Here is a 21728-nt window from a genome sequence, read left to right as displayed (position 1 = left end):
CAACTCTCCTCTTACCCCCTGAACTGAATGAGGCAGGGTACTGTGAAAAATACAGTATCTAATCATATAATTAAAGATTGTATCGTGATGCGTACACAAAGAAGACTGAACAAAGGTAAGGAAGACAACCTTAATTCTACCTTTTCCTAATTTTGGAATACTTGACTTTAAAGCCTTGATAATAGCCTTTTCCAATAAACTTTTTGATCTCATAAAAAATATTGTCCCACACTTAGACATGCTTTTGTCCAAGACTTTCACATCAGAAACAAAAGTACATGGAAAGGCTTCACAGAACCACTAAAAGCGCCCTTTCAGTGTTTAAGTCCTAAGACAGATATCTTTCAAATACAAATATAGCGAGAAAGACTCAAAGACTGTCATTTGCTGAGATTATTACACTGACTTTACTTGTTGAAAAATAGATTAAACAAGTTTCAAATCAAGGCAGAAAACAATTTAGGTTACGTTTTCAGACAAATGATTGAAGATACGTCTAAGCAATTTTTATTTATGTGGAGAGCAGCTGCAGGGCAGCTTTTGCTTAGTACTTGGACAGCAAAAAGCACACATTAAGCAAATGCAAAGTTAATTCACAATTTCTTTCTCACTCTTTCTCCATAGCCCTCAAAGGCTTTAAAAGAAGTAGTTCATATGGGACTACAAAGGCAGTGTGCTAAGTTGCAGTTGCTCTTTTTCTCTATTTCTTGAACTGTTCAACAACTCCATTTCCTGCATGATACTTGGGGAAGGAAAATAGACCCTCTGCTTGCTTACTGCCCAGGTAAAAAGAGCTTCCGAGAAGCTGTGAACACAGTACAAAACGAGCTCCTGGAAGCTTTTATATGTGTGGCAGCAGAGTGGCTCTTTTTCTTATATCTGGCAAGAAGAGTTTGAAGCCGTTTAGCATTACATGTAACTGTGCTGTTAGTATGAGTCTACAGCCACGGTGAAAAACTAGGATAGGATAGGAATTGGGACCTTCTGGGAAAGTGTGACATCCACAAATCCATAGGCCCAGATGGTATTGAGGGAGCTGGCAGATGTTGTTGCCAGGCCACTCTCCATCATCTTTGAAAGGTCCTGGAGAACTGGAGAGGTGCCGGAGGGCTGGAAGAAAGCCAGTGTCACTCCAGTCTTCAAAAAGGGCAAGAAGGACCCAGGCAACTATAAGCCAGTCAGCCTCACCTCCATCCCTGCAAAGATGATGGAACAGCTCATTCTGGATGTCATCTCCAGAAATATGGAGGAGAAGAAGGTGATCAGGAGTAGCCAGCATGGATTCACGAAGGGGAAATCCTGCTTAACCAACCTGATAGCCTTCTAGGATGGAATGACTGGCTGCAGAGATGAGGGCAGAGCAGTGGACGTTGTGTACCTTGACTTCAGCAAGGCTTTTGACACTGTCTCCCATAACAGCCTCCTAGAGAAGCTCAGGAGGTATGGGTTAGATGAGTGGACAGTGAGGTGGCTTGAGAACTGGCTGAAAGGCAGAGCTCAGAGGGTCATCATCAGTGGCGTGGAGTGCAGTTGGAGGCGTGTGGCTAGTGGCATCCCCCAGGGCTCACTACTGGGTCCCACCCTGTTCAACCTCTTCATCACTGACCTGAACGAGGGGACGGAGTGCCTCCTCAGCAAGTTTACAGATGATCCCAAGCTGGGAGGAGTGGCTGATGCTGCCCTTCAGAGAGACCTGGACAGGCTGGAGAGCTGGGCAGAGAGGAACCTCCTGAGGTTCAACAAGGGCAAGTGCAGAGTCCTGCACCTAGGGAGAAATAACCCTAGGCACCAGTACAAGCTGGGGGCTGACCTGCTGGAGAACAGCTCTGCAGAGAAGGACCTGGGAGTGCTGATGGATGACAAATTGACCTTGGGCCAGCAATGTGCCCTTGTGGCCAAGAAGGTCAATGGTCTCCTGGGGTGCATAAGGAAGAGTGTTGCCAGCAGGCGGAGGGAGGTGATCCTGCCCCTTTCCTCAGCCCTGGGGAGGCCTCATCTTGAGTGCTGTGTCCATTTCTGGGCTGCCCAGTCCAAGAGAGACATGGAGCTACTGCAGAGAGTCCAGCATAGGGCTGCGAGGATGATCATAGGGCTGGAGCACCTGCCCTATGAGGAATGACTGCGAGAGCTGGGCCTCTTCAGCCTGGGGAAGAGAAGACTGAGGGGGGATCTGATCAATGTGTACAAGTACCTGAAGGGAGAGTGTCAAGGGGATGGGGACAAACTCTTTTCAGTTGTCCCGTGTGACAGGACAAGAGGCAATGGGCAGAAATTGAAACACAGGAAGTTCCGCCTGACCGTGAGGGGGAATTTCTTCCCTGTGGGAGTGACGGAGCACTGGCACAGGTTGCCCAGAGAGGTTGTGGAGTCTCCTTCTCTGGAGATCTTCAAGGCCCGCCTGGATGCAACCCTGTCTACCATGCTCTAGGTGACCCTGCTGAGTGGGGAGGTTGGACTAGATGATCTCCAGAGGTCCCTTCCAACCTTACCCATTCTGTGATTCTTTGATAAAGGCCAGAAAAAATGGTCTGTGGGAAAAGGCTTAGAAAGCATACATTCATTTTGTTAAGGGACAAAGAGAGTAGATAACTGACAGATTTATACAGAGAAAGGCTGACAATTTGCTAGAGGGAAAAATATATATATGCATATTTGCAACAGAATAAGGACCTGAGATACGAAATCCTGATTGTTGGTCAAAGAGAACAAATACTGGGCTAGAGAAGAACATCTAGGAGGGGAATACTGACGGAGAGAGTGGAGTGGGAAAAGAAAACTTTCAGAATGGGCAAAGGGTAAATTATCTCTTGGAACACAAAAAAAAGTTGAGAAAAAAACCCCACCAACATATAAGCCTGAGAATTCAATGAAGCTAGACAGGGTGAGAAGAAAAAACTGTTAGTGCAGAGTGACAGAGCTGATTTCAGAAGCTGGAATGAAAGGATGTGGAAGTTAGAAAAGAGTTGAAAGAGAGTGGAAAAGATAGGCAGCATTACCAGAAAATAAGAAAGAAATGGAGTAGATAAGCAAAATAGCAGCCTGTGAGACAGATAGTTTGGTTAAGGTTCCTGTTCTCAAGAGGACAGATTTGGGAAGAAAGCAAAAAAACAGCAAAATGAGGTTAGGAAAAGGAAGACATGAGACAGACATCATGTGAAAAGACTAGTCAATAGGGAATACAGTGCAGAAGTAGAAAATAAAAATTTTAGTGAGTTTAGGTAATGTTTAAAGGAAGCAGTGTTTAAATGGAACGAAGATTATGCATACACACGATTGGGGAGGAAAACTCTTGGGAGACAGAACATTAGGAATGTGAGATTTATACAGGAAAAGAAAAACTAATAATGTAGGCAGATAAATATATGATAGGTAAGCAAATGGAGAAGAAAAAGCCAATGGAAAAAAGGCAGAAAATAGGAGCGTCAGTAAATGTCATTGTTCTATTGCTTAATAAGAGGTCTGGTAACAAAACAGTAAAAGTCAAAACATTTTCTTGTATGGTACCTTTTTGTGTGGGATGAGGGGGTCTTGGGAAACCGGATTGGGAGCTAGGCATAGGCATCTAGTGAACCTACAATATGTATGGAGAAGAGGATAATCTGCTTTATTGTTATTTTAAACAAAAGCAAGAAAGAAAACATTTAAAACTAGTGTCTACAGCAGTTCCTAATAATAACTTAGTATCTGCTTGTATCTGTTAAAATATATGTAAGTATGCTTGAGTCCCATATTTGGATTTTTTTATTATGATTATTTGCTAGCATTTTATAGATAATCCCGTAAACTGTTATCTATCTCATATTTTAAAAAAATGAACTAAAATACCCTTTATTGCTTCTTTTTTATAGTCTCATATTCAAATTCCCTTTTTATGTATCTTTCTCATTTTAAAAAAGACTTTACATAAACTAAAATGTGATTTTGAATGAGCGTCACATCACAAAAAAAAGAAAGAACATACTCCACTTATTGACAAATGCAATCATCTTTTACACTTAAATTAGCCCCATTCCTTACTCACAAAACTGATATTTAGAAATATCAACATTAAATACATTTTCAATTGACAGGAATCTTTTTTATTTATAATAAATAGTATTTAAAATCCTTATTTTTGATCATAATTTCTTTGCATAATATTTTATTAAATACTAAAATTACACTTGCTAGTTCAATTATTTCACTTCCCCACAGAATACTGAAGCGCTCCTACATTTATCTGCTTAGTTATAGAACTGCGTAGCGTGTTCAATACAGTAAATTTGTAAGATTAATGATTGTTGTTAAAGACACTACTATTTCAGCCATACTTTGATATATTTATAGAGCTAGATAAAGGCATGGATATACTTTTGAGAGGAATAACAAAGGCACAGGTATTTCCCAAGTAAATATTTCTTCCAGAAACTAAAAGAATAAAAGATATAGTATTACATTCTGTGTTATAGAATATATTGTACATTCTACAGAATAATTCTTCTACAGTGTATAGTACAGTATATAACATATCATTTACAGATAAAGAAACACAATCTAAATCTGAATCAATCTGAAAAAAAAAATGGGAGGGACATGCTCTTTGTTGCCTCTGTGAAAACTGGAAAAAGCTTTGGAAAAATCCCAGTCTCAGCCATTGAAAATAATTTGTAGTTTTACAGCTAAATTCACTAGTGAATCCATCTCTACTGAGCATACTTTACGCCAGGGCTGCAGGAATTAAGCATTTCTTTCCCTGCAGTTGCCTCTCCTCATTTCTGCAAACCTTCTGTGTGTCAAATACTGAAATAAGAATACAGAGGTTATCTTTGCTTTCCTCTCAGTGCTCCCTTTCCTGATATCTAGGCTGATGCAGAGGAAGAAACAGAACGCGCACTGAAAGCAGGAGGGGACGTGAGCTTGATGGGGGGACCTGGAGGAGACAGCCTGCGATGCGGTACCAAGCAGGAAAGCCGGATAAGGGGGATGTAAGAGGCATGTGGATTCCCCAAATGGCTGGACAAGCAGAGCGGGCAACAAGAAGGGTCAGACGGAGATGGGGACTAGAGACTGGTGTCACTGAGAACAGAAGGCACTTGCAGCTGAAGAAATAACCAGGGTGGCAGGGAACTGAGTCCAGAGAGAAGGCTTGGAGAATGGCTATCTAGGCATTATGAGCTTAGGAGGAAAAAAAAAATGTAGAGTCAAGAAAGAGATTGAGATTAGCTATTGACAAAAACTGGACTTGAAGCGAGGAAAACACACCCAGGAGGAACTGGGACACAGAGATGCAGTAGCAGCAGGAATGCACACTCAAGGGGGCACAGAGTAAAGGAAGCTTTTGGGGAACCTCCAATACTGGCAGTAAACCCAAGGAAACCTGATAGTTAGCATTACTCTTCTGTTAATAGCTATTTCTGCAACCTGTCACCTTTATTATGGCTGATGCACAAAGACAATAGCCTCCTACTGTTATATTTGTTTCATAGAGCTACACGTTATACAGTTCTATGTGGTAGATCTAAAAGTTACAAGCTGCTTTATATGATGGTGAAGCTAAATATAATAAGCTAAGAAACTACTAAGTCTACTTCTTGCTTCCTTTCCCTCCCTAAAATCTGTTTTACTTGTATGTTAAGACTGCAAAGTAGAGACAGAAAATGTCAGAATTAAGGTTGCCTTTGCAGTATGACCCAGTATCATGATCAAACTATATTATGGTCCAGTCTTTAATTAAATAATATGCTTGTTTGTTTGCATGTTTGCTTTTCCTTGCATTTCCTTGGACAGATGAATAATGGAAAAGTAATCATTAATGGTAATGTTGCCTGTAAGACCTTAATTTCATTTGTTGCAGAAATTGTAATATATATAATGAGCATAAGTAGGCAGAGGACAGCTGGAAGAGAAAGAATAATCATGGTTAAAAAACCTAAATGTTGTTCCCATAATTTGGGATTGGGTCCTTTAAAATACATATTTCTAGCATACTTACTAATTATTTGTTGCTGATTTTATGAATATCCAGCTTGGCATTTCAGTTCAGAATTGAAACTAACTTGAACAAGAACAGTAATCTGAATACATATGTGCTAAAAACACAGTGTATCCTAAAGAAATGTCCCTCGTTACTTGAAAGTTAAACAACTTGTCACTTTAATCTTTCTGTGACTCAGTTTCTCATCTTTAAAATGGGACCACTCCAATCTTGACTTCGCTGTAGGAATGTTCTGAAGATGAAATAATTAATCTTTGCAAATAGCTCACATACCGCAGTGACCAGTGCAATAAAAAGGCCTCCAATGAAATTAGAAGTTTATCTTCTCACCAGTGTTTTTGTAGCAAAAAAAGGCACAGGGCAGCAAAAAAATTGTGACAAAATAACATAACGACTGGATTCTTACTAAACAAATTCCATCAAACGGTGCTTTCAATAAGGCATACATTTTATGGGAGGAAAAGCATGATTCTGGAACAAAAAACATCATGACATATACCCACTTCACAGGCAACTTTTAATCTGGCATAATCTATCTGCTGAGTTACTGACTTTGCAGACATAACTTGCTTTAAATATAAACGTCTATGTGTATATGCATGTGTGCTTTTCTTACATAAGAACTTATTGCTTTTTTTTTATATTTGCTTTGTATGCTCAACACATTAAAAGCTCATTGATTTTTTATTTTGTTGTTACAGCCTCTTTGTGGTACACCAGTAACAACTCTATAGGAGTTAGAAAAAGTGATTAAATAACACACAGAAGATGTCAAATGATATTGTTAAGATGATTGACTTCAAAATGCGAAATAAAAGCAATTGAGAGTGATTACTGGAGCTAATCATTTTAGGCTTGCCTTTGAAAATTACACCTTCATCTGCAACTGAAAACAAATGCTATTTTTGCTGTTTAGTATTCATGTAGGTAGCCTTAGCTTGTTGACTGCAGAAGGTATTATAAATGCTATCTTAAAAATTTGTTCTTTATTATTATCTCTGTGTTTGCAATATATATACATTTAGATTCACAGGCGAGGTATTATGACTCCCTTTCGTATTTCATGTATAAATGTACTCAGCAGAATTGTTTTATTAAAATGTAAATAATGGGATATAGAACGTTTGGTAAATGAAAAATCCAAAAAGGGAATAAACAGTTTACTTATCATTAAAGTAGCTTACTGAAGCACACCTTTCACTATCTGCCACTGAATACTAGCTATGAAGTTCTCATCAGGCCCTGAATGTTACCCATTTGAATTAGCCATTTAAATACTTAAAAGCCTCGAAATGTTTCAAACATATCTTTCAAAACATTGTTATCCTAAATCTAACTAAATATATTCAAAAAAAACCTGCATCCAGCATTGCTTCAAATTAATTATTCTTCTTTAATTGCTTTGTACAAACAGAAATGACCTATTAATTTAAAGAAAATCTATCAGCACAGAATGTATTCTCTCTTATAAACAAGCAAGATGAACTTGACCTTGTTTGAACTTGTTTTGATGTGGCCCAGATGGTAGGCTACATGCTTGAATAGCAGTCTAAAGCTGAGGAAAAACTCATATAGCAAGATCTAGATTTATAGCCTTTTGCAAATTCCTACCTTGTATTGTCCTTTCAGCATCTGTTCTGCCCCCGCTGCGGTCAGCTTCTATCTCTGGGGTCAGAGAGTCTAGAAGCATAGAAAGGTAAGACTGACACATATTTCATTTGATTCTTATAGCCCTTTTTACAACCTGTTACTCCAATGCTGAATTACAATACAATCAACCTTTGTCAGTTTTTTTTAATGTTGAACAATGACTGGAGGCCAGCACAATTTTTTTTTTTTTGTTAGACTACAAAGATTAATGAGCAATAGATTTTTCAAGCTTAAAAGAGGTGGGGGGGGGGAGAAAAAAATGACTTGTTAAGCTAATAATATAAAGTTGTACTAGTTTGGTCTTGCTCTCCAGTTAACTTTTTTTTGCACATGATATACATAGTTACAGAAAAACAAATGGAGAAAAGAGACTGTATCACACACACACACAAATTATGTTATAAATTACCAATATTATAAACTGCTTTTGGCACTTACATTTAAAGTTAATGACACGGAGGCAAAAACTGGCTTCTTACCATTTAGGACCCTGAGACTATCTGTTGAAGCTGCCTGTTTCAGTGTCTGTTCTGCTTGCTCCCGTCGCTTAGTCTCAAATTCAAGTGCTTCCTGCAATTTCCTCTTTGCCTTCTTTTCCTTCTTTAACCTTTTCTGAATTATTGCTGGGAAAAAATAAAATCAGTATACTCACATTTGGATCTGAAACTTGGTTACACGATTAGCTATTAAGAGTTCCCAGAAATGACACAACTGCATCAGTTCATATAAATAGCTCAATTTTACAGCACTGATTTAAAATACTTGATATTTGCTGGAATCACCAGAGGATAGTTTAAGAGCCGCTGTTCGATACTATGCTATTGAAAATCGAATATTCAGCTATAGCAATTTTTAGAAACAGAGATGAGGATCTGCGAACGCCCAGATCAGAAAGCCCTGGACCTGGCCACCAAATCTACTTTCCGTGCCGCTCCGACGGAGACACGCTGCTGTTCCCGGGGGTCAGGAGTTTCTGGGATGGGGCGCACCATTTTGCCGCCTCCCTCGGCGCACGGCTGGTGCTTGCCCAGCGCTCGCGGCCGCCCGGCTGCCTGCCGCTTCGCTCCCACAAGAGGGAGACCGGACCGCTGCCGGTGCCCGGCGGCCACCAGCTCTCCAAGATCAGGACGCAGGTGCATCGTTCTAGTGGTGTTTTTACAGAAGCTTTAATTGTTTAATCTTTTTTTTTTCTTTTGATGCTATCCGTGAGTGTCTCCCAATGAGCAGCCACAGGAGTAAAACTTGCGTAGTCCCTAATAACTGAAGGAACATATCACAGGTTACATCCCTGATGGGAAAGAGTAAGGCCAACCAATTTTTCCTAGTCAGTGAAAACCAAACCAATCCTTTATAGAAAGCACATGAAGTTCCACAGCACTTCATTTTCTTACCCATCACATCCCAAATCCTTTTTACAAGGCTCATTCAGGGTTTTCAGGGATGTGCACATACAGCAGAATAAGGGGGGCTTATTCTCCGTAAGATCTCTCTGGATCTCTCTTCTAGAGAGCCTGCTACTGTTAGACTAACTGCAAAAGAACTACCATTAGCAGAACCAAACACATTAGGTTCGACCAAAGGTTCACCTAGCCCTGCGTATCTCTGCAGTACATTCTCCCAGTTCCCAAACTTTTAAAGTGTACCATCATCATTATTACTATTCAATGCATATTCTAAGAAAAACCACTTTTAGGGTGATCTTGGCTATTTTGCATCACTATGCAAAACAGTCAGACACAAAATGAATATAAATACATACTCTGTAGTCAAAATAGTTAATTAAGTCTTTACATCCAAGACTTTGTAATTTTGGCTTTTTCGTTTTGTATAGCACTGACTGTTTTATAAATTTATTAGCTTATACTACGCAACAACATGCATCTGCACGAAAGCTAAACTAAATACATTTTGAATCATTGCACAGTTTTAATGTTTTCATTGTAAGTACTTTCAAAGTGATCGCAATAAATGAGAAGGAAACATATGTTGCTTTCTGAATTAAAATGTCATCATGGCTGACACTTTGTAGATGTGACTACAGCAGTCAGAGCCAGAATTAGCAAGCCCTTACTGTGTAGCTGCTCACAGAAGAGATATTATCCTACTTTCACTAGTTGATGAGACACATCCTACAGTCTTAGGAATCACTAATTGGAATATACACAAAGAAAGAAGTAAGTAGTACAGTAAATAGGCAGCACTGTAGAAGATACTGCAGCAGCAGTGATTTTAATGGTCTCAGAAATGGCTAAAATATTCAGATGAACTGCCACCAAGAAAAAGATATTTAACTTAAGATGACCAGCAACATACAGGTTGCCTAATGCTGAAGATCAGGGAAAGAGGTTTCATCTAACGGGATTTGACCTGTATGTGACACAGTGCATATGTCTATATGCCATAGTATTTAAGTGTATTTGAGCTTTTTCATAGTAAAGCTCTTAACTTAATAAGGCCACGGTACGCTCCTCTTAGTTTGCTTGTGGTTTCATTAAGACACGTGAAACATTTTTAAAGTATGACAGTTTCTAAACTAATAGTACGTAAAGCCCCTATGTATTTTTCTATTTTAATTGAAGAAATGAATTCTCAATGTAATCAAAAATTAGCCTTTTTTTTCTCTCCTATTTGGCTCTGTCCATTTTAAAAAATAATCTATTTTCTTTTTTTCTTTTGTACAGAAGTACCCACTAGCAGAGACAGTTGTCCTCATTACATTTACTTTACTACATACCACCATTAATTGCTCAGTTCCATTCCTCTTTGCTCTCTTTTGCCAGTGCTATATCATCATTAGAGAGATGTACGTAAAAAGGTAGGTAATACAGTACTGAAAATAACATTGACAATTATTTCAGTATCTTGCACAAAGTAAACTCTTCCTTGACTTACACGTTTGAGTGAAATTCCATTTGCCTAATTTTAGCTGTTCAAAACATGTGTGTCTTGTCCAGCGTAGTCAGCTATATTCCCTTTAGAACTAACAAGAAGAAAAGAATTTTCCACAATGAAATTGTCCCTCTTACCTGGCTGAGAACAGGATGCAGGACTAGACTTTATTGACTAGAAAGAGAACTTATATTCTTAGCTTAAGCTAGGTGCTTAACTTTTTCCTAGGGGGGTTAACTTAAGTAAGGGCAAATGGGTTCCCATTTTTACCCTTTCTGAAGTGCATACAGTTGCCTGAGTCTGAAAAGGAAGATATGATCGAGTTCTTGGGGGACACAGAATTTGATAAGGTTGTGGAGAATAAGTGAGCTTCATTAGAAAACTATTTTAAAAGTCTAAGTAGTGCGACTGCACTGAGCAAAATAGGCAAGTTGTGGACAATGGGCTGATTCATTGCATAGTTTTCTAATTATTAATAGTAATTGTCTTTAATAATATATTCTCATAAGTTTAGAAAGGGAAATTAATAGTGTGACAGGCATAACGTCTAATGGGTTACAGTATGAAATAGGATTACACTGCTTGCTTACTCAGAAAATGTTGTTTAGATAAAGGTATAATGATACTGAGTTTGAATCCCAGTGTCCTCAGTTTGAGCAGCTACATAGGGATTTCTTATTTAGCTGATTCACAGAAAATTAAACTTAGCAAGAAAAGAGTTACAATTGTAGCCTTCCAAAAATATATACCTCACTTGTCAAGGGCTATGCTAAAAAACTAGTGAACCCCAAAGGTTAACATTTCCTTGCAAAGTAATTAGACGCTATTAAAAGGCAAGACATGCACATGTAGAAAAGTAGAACCATAAAGCAAGAAGTGAACATGCTTGTAATGCAAATAGTTAATGCAAATTACTGTAAACTCTTATCTATATTTTTACTTTTTTATAATGATAAATTTAAACTATATAAAGAAATTATTAAAAAATCTTTATATTGTTTGCATATGTTTTACAGGGGGTTAATTTCTGAAATGCTACTAATGTTGTCTTATCAAGAAGAACCACAGCTGTTCCTCTTATAAGAAACATACAAACAAGTGTTTAACCTACTGTGCGTTAAAAAAAAGGCTTAAATATTACTGTTATCTTTACATCTATTATATCGATTACCTAAATGTGCAATATATGCCCTAGCACCTAAGAGCAGAGACAGGAGCTCAACAAATCTTGTAGATTCTTAGATTTGATATAAAATTGTTTCTGGATTAAGAAGCTATCCCTTTTTGATAGGGGATAATAATCTGCCACAGTCCATAACTGCAGCTATGCCATTTAAAAACAAGTAATACTGAAGAAAAGTGAGAAAAAGGAAAGTCCTCATTCTAAATCTCACGAAAGTATCACACAGATTTATAAATGTTTGTAAGAATTCCTACATTGCTGTTAGCCTGGCTAGCAAATGAGGTAAGAGGAATGAGTTTTGATCAAAATCTGGTCTTTGATTAAAATGAGGTTTCCTAAATAAATAGATTACAAAGGAATTGTGTCTGCTTAAATGTCTGTAAGATACCTCTGTTCTTCTGCTCCACAGCCAACTGTTTTTCAAGTGTTTCCCTCAGTTCTCGTTCCCTGAAGAGCTCCATCTTCAGCTCTGTCTTTTCCAGTTGGACCTGTTTCTCTTGAGCTCTGGCGTTGTCTATAGCAACCTTTAGTAGACCCTGTTTAAAAACAAAGTTGGATATTGTAATATTGGAAGAATGTTAGAACAGCTAACATAATAAAAAAAAACCTTCTGTTTTTCTTTCATTAGTCATGTGATATTTTACAAATAAAATAATCCTGCTATGAATTCACAGCATACCAATTATCATCAGCAATTTTTTACTGGAATGAATTTTAGCAAGTGGACAAAATCTGTGAAAAGACAGGAAGTCAAGTTTCTAAAGAAGACTCAAGGCAGCCGTTTTCTATGCACAGGGAAAAAACCCTACAGGAATAGGTTTATTTTTGGGGAGACAAAAAAACTGCAAGACACTAGGTACTTGTCAAAGACCAAAGTTAAGATCCACCTCACTGAAAAAGAACTGACAGTCTCACTATTTATCATCCGTAGAATGGTAAACTGAATTGCTGTTACAACTCAAGCTAATGAAAGTTACCAAAGGGATTTATTTAAGAAAGATTCTTTTAAAACCTTGTCATTTTGTTCATTGTTTTTGTTAATTATTATTATTTTTAAATATTATCATATTCTCCATAATTCATAGTAGGAATACAGTCACAGAGCAGGAAGATATCTGCCTTGAAATGTCTGTTCCCTGAATCCCATAGTAAAGGTCAATATGCAATCATCTCTCATCTCATTCTTCACTTCAGACTGTTGAAATAAACTCTAACTTCTTTGTTGCTATTGTATCAGTACATAACACTTCATCCTGTTCTAAACTTTTCTTGAGAATTCCTTCTTCTTGCCAAGGAAATGGAAAGATCCCAGCAGAGCCAATAACTAAATAGTGCAGACACTGTAGAAGGGTATAAAAAAGAGAAGAAATGGTGTTGAGAGAAATGATCATGGACAGCGGAAAGATATCCTTTTCCGTATTCCAGAAGCCTGGCCATCAGGCTCTTGGGATTACAGCTAAATCTCTCCTTGAAGCTATCATACTAAAGGTAGATAATTAAGTATGGAGCATGGATAGGAACCTGACTCTTCTATATCCCAGGCAGGTCTCCTGACAACTTAACTGTTGAGATAATTTGACCCAATGGAGATTTAATTACTGATATAAAACAAAACAATGCCAACAAGAGAGACCGAAGAATGCTCCTCAATGGCTATGTCAGGGGAGTATTTCAGCTAACAGGTAAGAGGTTCGTGATCAAGACTCTGTTTCAAAGCAAGCATACTAAGGCCTTGAAATCATGTCCCCCAGCTCCCAAATGAGCTCCTTCTCTGCTCTGTGAAGCTCCCTAACTTAAAACTGTTTTTCCATTAAAACTCCTTAAAATATCCCCCAAAGGAATGAAAGAAATATTCAACACCATGACACTTGAAAAATGGAAGAAGTATTTTTCACGAGTGTTACTCTGCACATTTCTTTTCCTAGCTTTCCCAATGTCAAAGCCTGCTTTGAAATTTGTGTCCTTCAAGGCCCTTTTAAGTCTAGCTGTTTTCGGAGCCTATTTTTTTCAGTATTCCTCATCCTCATTCTTGACTAAATTGTTGCCTCAAGTGTTGTCTAATCCAGAGCTTAATGCTTTGCAGTTCTATCACACTTCAATATATTAAAGTCCACAGGAGCTGAAAGAACTCAGCACCTTCAGACTGCAAGGCCCAGATGGTCACTAAAATGCAAAAAAACATTAAATGTGAGGGAGGTATGATATTTATGTTCATGTGTACAGAATCACATTTGAAAATATCTAGCGACCTCAGCACAAAAAATTGGACTACAAACATGTTTATGGTTTTAGCAATTTTCTTTAAAAGAACCGAAAGCTATTCTAAAATGTCTAAAACACCAAAGTATTTTGTTTTGAATTTTAAACATGGACGATTACTAAAGAGAAACAAGTAAAGCTAAAAAAAAGCCCTACAGACATGTTCAAAGTAAAATACAATTTAAAATACTTGCAAAGTTTTTCCAATCTATTTTTTAATATTCTAAAATTCTAATCCAATCATTATGAAAAAAAATTTCTCTATGTTTACAACCATCACAAATGTTATTTTGTACAAAAGACACTACTAAAACAGTTAGACATTCAAGTGATATGGTCTGTAGGAGCTGCTTAACAACACCTGATTTTGGCTTACACTTGAACTCCAAAATACTATAATTCTCTCCAGATTGTCATGCACTGGAACATGTGATTCATCCAAATCGCTAATAAACCAAACCAACTGAAGCTATATCAAGCATTCTTTCATGCAAAATAAATTGTCAAATAATTTTAAAACTGCAAACTCCTTCCCCCCAAATTCTGACAATTCATCTTGTTTAACAATAAAATCGAGCTGCTAAGGCAACTGCCATCTTTACTCAATTCAGCTACATTCATGTACATGTTTCCTCTTCATCAGGAACAAACAATTAGTAACAAATGAAAGAGATCATTACATCAAGTGCCCTTTTAGATCACCCCAATTAAAACTTTAGTTTAGCTGTATTTTAATTCTAAGATACCAAATTCTAATTTTCTGCTCTGATTGCTCTTGTTGACTTATCTTTGAAAGATGTACTTTCAGTGCAAAGCCTAGAGATTATTTAGCAAGATGCCAATGTTGGCACCACTTAATGTGTTGATTGGTTGTATTATCAGTAGCAGTTTAAAATAAATTACTATTAAACTATTATTGTCCTTGGCTGACAAAATACAGTATTTTGGTGTTCTTTAAATATGAAACAATCATTATGAATAAACATGGAGAATAATGCTATAGTTTAATGCCGATGTGTGTAATTTTATATTAAGAATTGCTACAAAATATGAAGCTCCTAACAGCATATTACATTTTCTATTGAATTTCTACACCACACTTCCTTCCTCAACCTTTCCTTTTTTTATACTTGCTGCTAACATAGCTAATGGTAATACATTACCTATTGCTGCTGATTATGTCTGAAAAATATTAGCTTTTCGGAGCCAAGACCCACTAGGGACTACTTATAAGCTACACAAAATTAAGTTTCATTTTTAGAAGTTAAATCAGTGCACATCAGTAGGCGTCCAATGTGAAAAAAAATCTGCACTAGAGCCAAACTGATGCATATGCAAAAGTGCTGTTGCTGCCAATGACAGCTCTAATGCAAAAATGCTGGAAATATTCAGTATCTCCCTGTATTCAGTGCAAAAGGGGGTGAGAAAATCAACAAAACAGTATAACATCTAAAAATCATCAGTGCACCTTGGACCAGGGATAGCAATTTCAGAGTTGTATGAAATTCTATTAATTCTCCCAGTGGATCACCTGTAAAAGATTATATAAAATATACTATGTCCAACTTGTTTTTGCTGTGGCTAATCCTCTAACCTGATATTAAATCAATATGTTGCCAATGACAATGGGAAATGCAGTGTAACTCACAACGTTAACAAAAAGAAAATATTTCCCTTTAGGGAAGGTCACATGTTATGGAGGCTGGATAATGATAATTGTAGTGAACATGCTCAGGTTCCAGATTTGTTTTTAATACAGTATGGCTCTATCTGGAGCCAGGTTTTATACATGGGATGCCATTTTTTGCCTGTACGCCACTGTTAATAAAATTTTTTGATTGCAACATAATGTAAAAAGTTGACATTTCTCCCCAGGAGATCTATAGACCACTATGATGTAGTTTGTTTTACTGTACTTATTTTAGTATTTTCCATTGATAAATTGTTCAGAAATGCCTCTCCCCCACCCCCTGCAAAAGTCAGGTTGATGTTTCTTCCCATTCACTGACTACTATAATTCTCTCATGTATCTCAAAATACCATCTCGTTAGGGTAGTCTACTGATCCTTAAGAAATTAAGCATATAACAGACTTCATCTTAACTTTAAAGTCAATATTATCATTATTTTTTTTTAAATACAAACAATATGTTGCCTATTTTGAAAGGGGAAAAGAAACTCAAAAGGTACTTAGAAAGCTTTTTCTGTTTAATCTAGTTACGTTGCCAGTGTGTTTCCCATAATACACTTTAGTTAGATATGTTCTTAAACATGGCCTAAGAATGGCCATACTAGTTAGCCTGGAGGTCTCTCTAGCAGACCATGACCTGCTTCCATCAATGGCCAACAAGGGATGAGCACGGAAAACTGCAAGAACAGGACACACATGCAGAGAAACTTTCCCAGGCAAACCTCCCAGCTTGCAGAGAATTGCAGCCCAGCACTTGCCTCTTGCAATATTCACTTTTTATGGTGAAAACATTTTCAAATAACATTGCTTGCCTTTTAGGCAGGAAATTACACGTAAATTGTATGCTTTCATTATCAAATCCATCCAGCAAAGTTCTCTAACAGCTAGAATCTTGAGTATTTGCTATTTGTATCTGACTTAGAAACATAAGCAATCACATAACACAACTTCTTAACTATCTCAACAAATTACTCTGGAAAGACATTTTTTTGCAATACCTCTGATTGAATACCTTCATCATAGGCATATTGCACAAATATAAATGACATTTTTCCATTAACATTTTCTATGAAAAATAAAATAATTTCCTTGAATTTTAGGAGAAGACAAAAATAACATGAAGTAGAACTGTGACTTATAGCTTACCCAATATTGCAATATTTTTCTCCTGTGTGTTTAGCCATACATGGTAACAGTGCAGGAGATTCATTGCAGTAAAGCCAATTGCTTGCTTTGTTTTCTTAGGGGAATTTAGTTTGTAATCACGCATTTATTTTATCAAAATCAATGAGATACTTGCAACTTACTTTACATATCTCTTTAAAAAAATACTTAGCAACACGATTATGTCATTATAATACAGTCCTGATAGAAAAATATAGCTATCAGGGTGCAGCTAATTCCTCCCTTAGATATTCCTTAGACTCTAGAAGCATAAAATAGCATTACTATTACCCAAGAATACTGCAGTATCATGAAAGGCCATGGCTGTAACATACTTTGGCATAACTGGGCCATGACTCTAAAAAGGTGAACTTATGACAGAGGTACAGAAACATCTTTAGCTTTCTCAGTAACACCCACACAGCATTTTGCTGCCATCTTCCTTCACCCTCTCTGCAGCTGCACACAGACTTCCAGCATTTAATCTGGCAGAAATCAACAAATGTACATTGAGAAGGAAGAGACACATCCTTTAATTTAAGTCTCTGGGGAAATTTATTTTCTATTCCTTTTAGTTGCATAGATATACATCTGAATATGAAAATGTCCTCCATTTCGTTTATTTATTTTACATGTGTATTTGTTTAATTATATTTTGTTACAGTTTCTCATTTGCATTTCAGCAGTATCCTGCCAGAATTAAACCCCAGTTGCTCTGGGTACTGTGTAGTTATTATCTCCTCTGCAAAGGTACGAATAATTAAACATTTTATCTTTGTTTCAATATATTTATGGAGAAGCAAGGAAAGAAAGTATAAATATGATTTTTCAAAGGAAGTAAACCAGTAACTGTTGAAGAAAGGCATAGTGAGTAGATCTGGTGTAATGATTATGGATTATTCATTTAACTGTAGTATGGAAGACACAGACTCATCTTGTGTTTAGGGGCCAATTTCAAAGGATGACTCAGTCTTCTGAAATGGAAGTAAGTAGACTTACACACTGAACTCGAGTGACAGCCACTGCATAATTCCTCAGCACCTGCAAGACTTTTAATACCTTTTGGTTTCAGTTATCCAGAGTGTCTATGCATTTTCTACTAACATATTCCAAAGCACTGTTCCCCATGGGCAGGACCTCCTCGCCCTAACAAGATTAAAAGTTAGAGCTCCTACTGCCTGGAGACTGCTCTAGTCCCTTTTGTTTCAAAAGCACCTCAGTACCAGAGGCAGGGGACAGACAGTAGGCCAGATGATATTTTTTCTGAAATGTTGATTCCATCGCTGGTAACCTCAACCTTAACGCTAGAGAACAACAGAATGGTGAAGGGACGTTGCTGCTCCACCTCTGCTTTGAATCCAGCCCCTGCACTGAAACAGATGCAAAGTTCACCTGGACAAAAGGAGAGTAAAGATGAATTTACCTATTGACAAGAGTGATTCTGGCTCATGTATGATAGCCCCATCATGGGCTTAGGCAGCACTTGCTTCCCAACAAAGTCATAAATAATGCTGGGAGCAAGGACCATAACGCAGCATTTCCTCTTTCTACAAAAGCTATTCGGGAGTTTGAACTTCTGGTCAGATACTTCAAACTTAGTTGTGAAAGCAGCAGTATCAGGGTACCTAACTCTTTCATGAGTCTGAGGCAGCTCCTTCTCAGTAGAATAATCACTGAATATGGAAACCATTTTTTAAATGGCACTGATTAGAATAACTGCCACTATTGTGGACAAGTTATTTTAACAGACTGCATTTTTTTAAAGAGAATGTGTTAGCTTTTTCTACAAAGCTGGGAAAATAAAGCTAACTATATTTTTAGTTATTTTTAAATTATTTTCTTTTCTAGTCCTGTTAGATATCCAGCATCTATTGCGGGGGGGGGGGGGGGGGGGGAGAGAGGGGGAGAGGGGGGAAGAGGTCTTGATGGTATGTGAAAAGATTCCTGGTGATCTGTGGAAACCATGTAGTGAGACAAGGCAACATACTGAAAAAATCCAGTGGGATTTATGTTCCACCTGTTAACCCTGATAGGTGATTTGTCATGATGTAGAAACTCAAGGTAAGGAGTAGTAAGTAGAATACCACAATTAGAAAAGGCATAAAGAAGTCTCTGTTTTCTTTACACTGTTGCTTTTTTATTTTAGCTCTTCACCATAAAAAAGATTAGTTAAAAAAAAAAAAAAACAAAACTCAGTGACTGAATTTCACATTCACATTTTCTGTAAAACACAACTGAACGCATTCTTGGCAAATTAATCCTGGTCATTTATCCTGAAGTAGTGCTGCACTCTCATATTCAATCACAAGATTAGCTAACCTGTTGATGTCGAATGCTTTGCTCATTAGGTTGCTGTCTAGAGACATTGAGCACGCACATTTGTCAAAAAAATTACTAAGAACTCTCTTATACATGCATGCACAGCTAAAACATTACTAACTATTTCTTCTTCTGGAAAAAAAAAATACACTCTTTACAGATCATAGTAGATCTGTCAGAGAAATGTTCAAGTATTACAGTAATACCTTATTTTTGATTTAAATATTTAAGATCCAAAGTTTTAGAACCACAAAATGCAAGTACAAATATGCTCCTTCAGATCAGTCAAATATAGCAGTACTTAATTCTTAAACAGTAGCATTTTTCATTATTAGATTTCAAAAAATCACTGAAGAATGGATCATTTATGTTTCAGCAAATAAGCCTGAAGTTCCATAAGCTCTATTGAGATTATTTAAGAAAGTAAAGTGAGTAGAATTTGGCCCTACTTTGTTGTATTCTTTGCTGAATAGGATACAATAGATTTTATTAAATTTTCAGGAATGGACAGGGAAAAATACTGGGAAAAATACATTAGAGGTTAGTAGTTGCACAGACGAGGCATGTCTTCAGTGAGTACAATATGGCTGCACTACCTCCTGCACTATCATTTTGCTTCTGCTTGCAACATATAATCATATTGCTGCAAAAATTGCATCTGGAGAACACTTGACCGCTGAATTTGTGAGTAAAAAAAATCTTTAATCTGAAACACTAGTATCATGGCTCCAAGCTATACGCTGTATGTATGTGTATACCTTGAAAGATATTTGAATCAGGCTGTGCTGTGGAACACTACAGACATCCTGACTACCAAATAGGAAATCTGCAGAAAATTTGGTAATACTCTTTGAAGTCTATTCTTTGAAAACAGTACTTTAAGTGAAATGAGCTTATTTCTAAAAGAAGTATTTTTTTGTGAATGTTTTCATGGGAGACACATTTCATATAGCTTTAGGTATCATTTCTACCTTATCACACCAGCAATTTAAAATGACTATTTATTAAAGAAATGTTTCTCTGCTTAATAAATGAGATAAACTTAAACAGTAAGATACATTTCATTAGCCAGCAATAAAAAGAGCATTTAAGACAAATGTTAAACACACTGATGTCATTTTCATTGAATTCTCTGCTGTGGCTTAATATACAATCTATATTTTTACGTACTGTACCTGACAGCTTCTAAATTCATTCGTTGTGGTTCCTTTAAAATCTAAATTACTATAAGTTTTCTCTAAATTAGTTGATTCAACTGATTAAGCTAGAATAGTTGTTTTAATTCAGACAAATCTGCAACTGGCTCATCTCCATTCCTTTAAGCTGATCTACAGAAAGGCCTACCTGGATGTTAGTCAGAAGGGTCTCTATGGAGGACAATCCATCAGGGAATAGAAAAGGAGATGGAAAACCCGGAGGTAGTGGTTGCCCATGCCCAGTTAGAGAAAGTTTTTCAAGGCTGTCTCTTGCGGTTGGTGTGGAGAGCGGGGTCTCATCTGTATGTGATTGAAACAAAAATATAGAACAAGTTACGCTTGTCTGTTTTTATTAGACCTCAGTAATGGCTTCCCTAGTGGTTTCCAGAACATTTATTGCAAATTGGTTCCTGCTATCAGGAGAAAATGCTTTCTGCTGAATTTTCTTTAATGAAAAAGCTGTGGAGATACAACAAGATAACATTAATGAGTAACTTTATAAGCCTTTTAAATGCAGTCTCTAATGAGACTGAGTTTACAGTGCCATAGAATCTTTTTAAAACAAATATTATCTCACATATACTTGTGATAATATATTCAGGCTGACTTTATGGGCACCTTCCCAATTATCTCATTTTAGTTTGTGTTCTATTTGGATTGACAATAGAATATTTTCTTGCACGACATATATTTTGTATACGAGAAGTATTTCAGTACAAGGCTTCCCATACAATTAACCCTTCCCACTCATAACAGCTTCATTCACAGCTCAGGAGATTCTGCAATGCAGGGAAAAACCACACATCTTCAGCGCATTTTTTAATCAAGAAAGTATACCTGATTCCCACAACCGAAACATGCTCTGAACAATAAATGAAATTAACAGCACGGCTACAATCACTGGCCTGATCTTTTTTTAAGTGCGGCCGTCTTTTAATGATTAGTACTAAACTCCTCTGTGGCATCGTCGTAGCAATCTGACTGCATCAGCTGTGTCGTCACAGCGGGAAAACCTCCCAGAGCTAGAAGACTTCGAAGATTAAAGTTTCGCAGATAATCTGCGAATGGATTATAAAGCAAGTGCAGCAAAAGACAATTAATAGAGACTTGGATGGCCTCTTTTTTATTTATTTTATTTTTTTTTTTTTACTTTTTGAAATATTTTTAGCCTAATATTGATATGATACAGAAATTTAGGTCAGTTTTTTTTGCACCAGATATTAATCTGAATTCATCAAAAGCTGAAATATCTGTACATATATAGAGATATAGATATCTATACATACTCTTCTTACTAAGGGCTTGCTCATTAACCAACACATACAGATGTATCTCAGTACAACACAAGGGCAGCAGACTGTATTCATGGTACTAGGCATATCTCTGTACAGATACTTGACTACAG

The 21728-nt window shown here is 37.0% G+C and overlaps 1 protein-coding gene across 5 annotated transcripts in view; it reads right to left on the bottom strand.

Moving 5' to 3' along the window:
- The window catches only part of DACH1 (dachshund family transcription factor 1), a 359043-nt gene that overhangs the window by 30275 nt on the left and 307040 nt on the right, over nucleotides 1-21728 (bottom strand). For 3 of the 5 annotated variants that reach the window (XM_062566918.1, XM_062566914.1, XM_062566915.1), the window contains 4 exons: nucleotides 20472-20623; nucleotides 12085-12232; nucleotides 8104-8247; nucleotides 7586-7654 (listed from right to left, as the gene is read on the bottom strand). In XM_062566918.1, coding sequence (XP_062422902.1) covers nucleotides 7586-7654; nucleotides 8104-8247; nucleotides 12085-12232; nucleotides 20472-20623 — 513 coding nt within the window. Of the gene's footprint in view, nucleotides 1-3504; nucleotides 3572-7585; nucleotides 7655-8103; nucleotides 8248-12084; nucleotides 12233-20471; nucleotides 20624-21728 lie in introns of all 5 variants that reach the window. The other 2 variants (XM_062566916.1, XM_062566917.1) reach the window with 1 other exon arrangement.

The sequence above is a fragment of the Rhea pennata genome, chromosome 1, assembly GCF_028389875.1.
Source record: "Rhea pennata isolate bPtePen1 chromosome 1, bPtePen1.pri, whole genome shotgun sequence".
Classification (NCBI taxonomy): Eukaryota; Metazoa; Chordata; class Aves; order Rheiformes; family Rheidae; genus Rhea; species Rhea pennata.
The sequence above is the reverse complement of the archived record's forward strand: the minus strand, read 5'-3'. Positions and strand labels throughout refer to the sequence as shown.